The sequence below is a fragment of the Meleagris gallopavo genome, chromosome 28 (genome assembly GCF_000146605.3).
Source record: "Meleagris gallopavo isolate NT-WF06-2002-E0010 breed Aviagen turkey brand Nicholas breeding stock chromosome 28, Turkey_5.1, whole genome shotgun sequence".
Lineage (NCBI taxonomy): Eukaryota > Metazoa > Chordata > Aves > Galliformes > Phasianidae > Meleagris > Meleagris gallopavo.
The window spans coordinates 4,274,045-4,281,023 of NC_015038.2; the positions used below are offsets into that span (position 1 = coordinate 4,274,045).

General features: G+C 46.3%; 1 protein-coding gene across 1 annotated transcript; it reads left to right on the forward strand.

Annotated features, from left to right (window-relative positions):
- The first annotated feature begins 6 nt into the window (after positions 1-6).
- Positions 7-6,979, forward strand: TCP11 (t-complex 11). The gene is made up of 9 exons (XM_010724386.2): positions 7-146; positions 1,658-1,790; positions 2,399-2,519; positions 3,190-3,410; positions 3,754-3,890; positions 4,554-4,774; positions 5,070-5,254; positions 5,709-5,872; positions 6,635-6,979. Exons 2-9 carry the CDS (start codon positions 1,768-1,770, stop codon positions 6,679-6,681), a joined length of 1,119 nt encoding a protein of 372 aa, XP_010722688.2. The 5' UTR covers positions 7-146; positions 1,658-1,767; the 3' UTR covers positions 6,682-6,979.

Sequence of the window (6,979 nt, forward strand, 5' to 3'; positions counted from 1 at the left end):
GTGAGGGGAAGAAGCGCCGTGCCGCGCCACACAGCTAACCACCTCCTCTATGGCCGGCGCCGAGCAGCCCCCGTGACCGAATGATACTGAGGAGGCTGTGGGGACTCGGGAAAGCGGCGAGGAGCGGCCGTTGGGGCCTGGCTTGGGTACGGGGGGCCGTGTTGAGGTGGGCCCGGAGCCCCCGGGCGGCTCTGCGGGCTGGGAGGCGCCTTAGGCGGTGCTGGGCTCCTCCCCGGCCTGGCACCACCCGGGCGGGGGACCCGGCATCGCCCCGAGTGGTCACTAGGTGTCAGCCGCCCTCCGCTAAATTATCCCTGAGCATCACATCCAAACGGTTTTTAAACACATCCCTCCCTGGGGAGCCCGTTCCAGTGTTTAACAACCCTTTGTTTTTTCCTGATATCCAAACTAAACTTATCCTGGTGCAACCTGAGGCCATTTCTCATCCTATCACCAGTGAGAAGAGACCAATCCTGCTCTGCTGCAATCAGCTTTCAGGTATTGGAAGAGAGCAATAAGGTTTCCCCTCAGCCTTCTCTTCCCCAGACCAAACAGCCCCAGTTCCTTCAGTTGCTCCTTGTAGGCCATATTCTCCAAGCCCTTTATAAGCCTTGTTGTCCTCAGACCAGTTCCAGTGTACCTTCTGCCCTGAGGTGCCCAAAATTGAACACAGTACTCAAGGTGGAGCCTCACCAACGCTGAGTACAGGATCTGAGTCCTGCTCACCACACAATTTCTGATACAAAGGTACCTTCCAACCTGGGCTGTTCTGTGATTCTCATGTGCAGATGGAGCTTCCTGGGTTCTGTTATGAGCCCGGTGACCCCGGTCCTGTTGCTGGGCACCTCAGCAAACAGCCCAGCCCCCTGTCCTGTTCATATCCACCTCCAAGACATTTCATAAAATCACAGAATGGCCCAGGTTGGAAGGGACTTCAAGGATCATGAAGCTCCAACTCCCCTGCTGCATGCAGGGCCACCAATCTCCCCATTTAATACCAGCCCAGGCTGCCCAGGGCCCCATCCAGCCTGGCCTTGAATGCCTCCAGGGATGGACGGGGCATCCACAGCCTTTCTGGGCAGCTGTTCCAGCACCTCACCACTCTCATAGTAAAGAACTTCCCCCTGACATCTTCCCTCCTTCAACTTCCAACCATTTCCCCTGTCCTGCTATTATCTAACCTTGTAAAGAGTTGATTCCCCTCCTGTTTGTAGGCTCCTTTTAGGTTCTGGAAGGCTCCAATGAGATCACATTTGTACGTGTTGATCAGATCCCCTCTCAGCCTTCCCTTCCTCAGGCTGAACAGTCCCAGTGCTCTCAGCCTTTCCTCATCAGGGAGATGCTTCAGGCTCCACTCATCTTCATGGCCCTCTGCTGGGCTCTCTCCAGCTGTTCCCTGTCTGGCTTGAACTTGCCTTAACTCTGGGTGCAATGCTCCAGATGTGCCCTCTCCAGGGCTGAGTTGGGGAGGATAACCCTCACTCTGCTGGCAACACTCTTCCTAATGCAGCCCGGGATACCATTGGTCTTCATGGCCACAAGGGCACACTGCTAGCTCATGATCTCTTCTTGCTGTGTTCAGTACATGTAGGACCATAGATTGGTTTGAATTGTGAGGGACATTCATCTCATTCATTCTTATTCTGCTTTTCTGCAGCCAGCTCTCCACAAGTTCTCTCCACAAATGAGCTGCAAGAACTGAGTGATGAGGTCTTCAGACTCAGCACTGTACATGAAATTGTACTGAATGCTGACTTGGAAGTGCACATGGTCAACTTCCCCCCACACAGGTGTGTATGTATGTATATACCAATAAATACACATATTCAGGCTTGGCTTCTTTTTATCATGTCACAGAAAACATGTGAGAACATGGAAAGGAGGTGGGTTTGGCCTGAGTATAGAAACAAGAAGATAGTTCCTGGAACAAAACAAAGACTTGATTTATTCATCACTTCATTATTTACTAAGAAGTTCTTAAATACGATGAGTATCAGATGTGACTCACAATGAAAGAAATGGAGGCTTCAGCTCCAACTTTGACACAAAGCAAAACGTTCGGTGGACACCTCTCAAGTGTCTGCACATCAGTTAAGGATCTGTTTAAGTCACTGATGTTCTTTCTTTCCTGGAAAGATGAGCACTGGTTAAAAAAATGCTCTGTTGATCTTTTCTGAGGACTGTAAGAGTTTCTGTGGAAAATGCCACGTTCTTTCTAAACCACTATGAAGAGGGGCTAAGTGCAGTTACGAACAGAGGTGAGAATAATTCTCCATTTTAGAAGAATGAGAAATGTTGAGAGAGATTTCTATAGAAAAAAAAAGTCCAAAGCCCTGAACACAAATGAGAGGTTGTGTTTATCTGATGTTAACAGAAACCTCCCTCTCTTCTTTCTTAGCCTGGAAAATAGAGTGAAGGAGACATTGCACAAAGCCTTCTGGGACCGCCTGAAAAAACAGATCTCTGCTAGTCCTCCAGACTACACTCAGGCAATCCAACTGCTGCAGGAAATAAAAGAAGTCAGCTGATCCTGACACGGGGAGGACGGGTGCCTTAGAATTAGTCTTTCCTTGCGTCCAAATATTCCCATGTGAACAGCGTAAGAGGGATGAGAAAATAAGCTCCATTTAGTTTACAGGGAAACAGAACTTAAATAGCTGCACCTTCTAAAACCTGACTGAGAAGGAAACTCATTCTCTGGTCCCAGGTCTGTAAAACACTCTACCAAAATGACAAAAAGCCCATTTAACTGTTGATTTTAGTAATAACAAAAACCCCACAAACTGCAATTGTCTGTACAACTGCATCCCTTTAGGTGTGTGACAAACAGTACCTATTATGTAAGTGTACATTGTAATCTTTAAGAACATCGCTTAGAACTAAAAGAAAATAGTCTTAGCATGGCATGAAATCACATATGGTTTGCTTTCCCAGGCAGATAATTCCCTACTTTTTTTGCGGTACCTTTCGTGAGGTAAAGGAGATTTTGCAATATGTGAAACAGTGGCCAGACATTCTGAAATGAGTCATTAAAGATAAGCATTCCCTTAAAGCAATGGTGTGGCCCAGAATTTGTGTGCTGAGTCTCACCCAATTCAAGGCCAGCCTCGATTTCTGTTGTGCGATGCATTTCTGTTGGAGAACTGTCGTGTCCCCAGAACACAGCCAGAGTGCTGCTTCTTTGGGCAGGCTCTGTTATTACTGCTGCTGCCTCAGAACAGCCAGCTGCGAAGCCAAATTGAAGGGGTCCTGGACTTGGAGCTGATCAGGCAGGAGGCTGAGCATGGGGCTCTGGACATCCGCGGTCTCACCACGAGCATCCTTGGCACAATGGCAATGCTGTGTGCGCCTTTTCGAGATGAGGAAGTGCAAGGACTGCAAAGCCTCACGGACCCAGCTGAGCTTCTCAGGTGGGTGTTGCTTACTCCATCTTGCAGACCAGCAAAAGCATCAACAATAAAACATGGGGTTTAGAGAAAACTGCCCTGCAGTTGTATCTTTTTTTTTTTTTCCCTCCAGTATGTAGATATATTTGTGTTACCCAGCTGTTCCCAGACCATAGGAGAGTCTCCAGTGAAGTAAATCTAATTTTTCTAGTAATTTTAGACACCCCAATTAGACTGAGCAGCCTTTTGTCAGAAAATGGAATGAAGTCAGAGGATCTGAATTCCTCTTTCTCAGTATTCCAAAATGACCTCCAACTATAGCTTTTAATATCGTATTAAGCTTTCAAATCATTGTACCTCATCTCAGGGAGATCTTCCGGGTGCTGGACCTGATGAAAATGGATATGCTGAATTTTACCATCCAGAGCCTCCGTCCATACTTACAGGAATGCTACGTCCAGTACGAACAGGAGAAATTCCAGAAAATCTTAGATAAGCTTCCTAGTAAGTCAGTGGGGTAGAGGAGAGAAGAACTGTTACTTCTACAGGAGCTATTAAAGCACCAAGAAGGAACTTGAATATTCTAAAGCTGATGCTTTCATCACATGCTCAATAACTTGAGAGAAATACCTCTAAAAGCAAAAGGACTCTGGGGTCCCTTTCTCAGCCTCTTCACTACTATACTTTGCAGAAAAGAAGTTACTTAGTGTGCTTCAGTTTCTACATGCATTAGGCCTAATAGCTAACTCATGAAGAACTGTAAGATCTCTGAATTTTGAAGTGTTTTGAGGTCCACAGAGGATTCATCAAAACATTAGCACATGTATCTGAAGAGGAAAGCCAGTATTTGCTGTAGACCCCTCTTCTTTGTTAGGCCATAGAATATTTCTCTCTGGCTGCCTCACTCCCTTGTAAGATTTAATTAAAGGTGCTTTTCGAAGACTGAAATCCTCTATGCAACATAAAGCTCTCCAGGTCCCAGGCAAACCTTGCCGATAGGACATAAATACTGCATGGTAGAGGTGGGGTAACTCCCTCCCCACCGTCCCAGATGCACATCTCCTTCAGCCTGGAACATCATGTAGCCAGTTTTACTGACTTAGCCTGACCCTACCTGTTCTTGCAAACATCCTTTTTTGTTTCTTTGTTTTTTAAAACACATTGCAGATAGCCTGGATAACACAACAGAGTGGCTGCGAAGAGCAGCAGCAGCAGTGTCTGCATCCTCTTTGCAGTCTCCGTCCTGCCCTGCAGCCAGCAGCTCTTCTGATGCACGCTTCCAGGGAGCTGTCAGCAGTAGCTCAACTGTGCCTAGTGTCATGTCTGTGCTAAATCGAGGCTACATGGATCTGCTCTGTTGGGAGCCTGGACAAAGCGAATATCCTGAGGTAGGACAAGCACTGGGACATTTCTAGGGAAAAAGATGCAAAGATATACAAAACAAACAAGTGTACAGGTTCCGCTTCTACAGAAAGATCTGTCCCTTCTATGCCATTGGACAGGGTTTGTTCCCCAGGTGAAACAAGTTGGATTTATCACAAAACTAAACCTCCCTGCTGCCAATCAGCCTCCCTCCACTCAGCTTCATGGAGCTGTTACAGCTCTGCTCCATGGCTTGAGAATTGCTCTGTTATCACAGATGTTGTCTGTGTGCTCACAGGCTGGTGTGGTCTCTGTTCACAGACCTTGCTTCTGGATCAGGCTCGACTACAGGAAGTACAAGCACAAGTGAATCAGCTTACCATCATAGCTGCGGTCCTGCTAGTGACTAGTGGCGTGTGTGGAAACACCTTATTTGGCTCACCTGGGTTTATTGATAGGCTGAAACTGGTAACAAAGGTCCTCTTGGAAGGGCTGTCTTCTATCAGGTGGGTTATTTTATATTTTATTTTCCAGAAGGAGAAGAGTGAGGATGCAGGCACTGCTTGACTGTAGGATGAGCAACAGGAATCTCCTCTTGCAGCAGTAGAGGACCTGAGATCCAAGTAGCAGCCAGGCCTACTCCATGGAGTGAGGAAAGCCACAACTCCAGCCAGCATACTTAGCTGGGAGCTAACACTCTAGAGCCATTGTCCCTTCATGGTTAATTGGGAAAATCAGTAGTGCAGGGCTTTCACCTGTTTGCCAAAGAGCAGGGAAAGAAAGGAAGCTTAATTCACTTGTGTTAGGCACGACAGCTGTGGCTCAGCACTTGTTGTTATATGCTACCTGTCCCTGCTGAGGACAAAAGGGCTCATGGAGAGAATTCCTTGCTTGCAAGACCCCTTTCCCGAGAATGATTGGGAATACATGCTTGAGTGCATGTATTTTTGCATGATTTAGGTATGAAGAAGCTTTGCAAGACATCAGTGATCAAGTGCTCCAGGAAGTCAGCAGAACACTCTCACAGCTGGGTTACCCTGCTTTTGCCAGTGAGAAATGTACATCCCTGAAAGGCCAGATAAAAAGCATCGCTGACAAGGGCAACGCAGTCCGTCACATCATCGGTGAGTTCCTGAGCTTATGTCTAACTCAGCACTAAGTAAAGAGGTCTTCTACTCTTAGGCTTTGACCCTAGAATGTGCAGGACAAGTGTAAGATAGGTGACAGCAAAGCAAATTCCCTCCATTGTGCAGAACTACTGCAGAAGCAAGGAAGCTAGAAACTGCCCTGATTTTCCTATTCCACTCTGGCTCCCTAACAGTAATTGCTTTGAAAATCTCTTAAATCCTACTGTCCTCGCTAAAAGCTAAACAGGCCCAAGTGCAAGGTCTGTTACTAGGTGATGTGGCAATCTTCAGGCTAGGATGTAGAGTGAGAGCTTAATCACTGACTCAAGTAAAGCACCATGCTAAGATCCTTAAGTAATATTTATCCCTAGGGAGTGCACTGCATGGTATTCAGCTAACTAGCTTCCCCTATAATGCTACTCCATCAAAATATTTACTCAAATGATTTTGATGAAAGCTGATTATTTTGACCTTTTATTAGTACTCTGAAAGCTATAGCTCCACATCAGATTGCAGTGCCATGGGCAGATATTACACGACAGGAAAGATTATTTTCACATGCAAGACTTATCTTTTATCAGCTATGAAAATAAGGTGAAGCTCTTCCTGCCCAGTGTATCACGTTTCCTCCTCAGCCCACCCCAGTCTACCACATTACCTGGGTTTATTCCTTGCATGTCAGACAGAGCAGGCTATTTTGTTTTGAAGGAATTCAGGAAGCTGAATTAATAGCCTAATCCAACCTCGTTTGTACCACAGGCTGGGCAGTATGTGATGGCAATGACTCACTGATGGAGCAGCATTAGAAGCTACAGAGCCAGACAGTCTATCCCTTGCTGTGTCTAAAATCAACATCTTGTCTGTACTCTTTGTCCACTATCAGCATTTCCCAAATACATACTTGAAACACAAGAACATCTGAGGTAGTTGGGTAGTTAATTTCAGCTCTGTGCTCCTCAGAGAGGCTTCCTGAATACTTTCAATTTTAAAATGCTGCTGTGTCAGTCCAGATAAATCCAGGCTCTGAAGTTCTATATTCCATTATGCTTCTAAGATGCCTAACACTTCAGTTCTGTTCAAAAACTCACAGAGTGGGCAAAAAAA

What these genes read in the sequence shown, in the direction of transcription:
- TCP11 (XM_010724386.2), top strand. Translation starts at nt 1,768, where the DNA reads ATGGTCAACTTCCCCCCACACAG. An exon ending in AATCTTAGATAAGCTTCCTA is followed by an intron (nt 3,891 to 4,553) that starts GTAAGTCAGTGG and finishes AACACATTGCAG; the next exon opens with ATAGCCTGGATAACACAACA. An exon ending in GAAGGGCTGTCTTCTATCAG is followed by an intron (nt 5,255 to 5,708) that starts GTGGGTTATTTT and finishes TGCATGATTTAG; the next exon opens with GTATGAAGAAGCTTTGCAAG.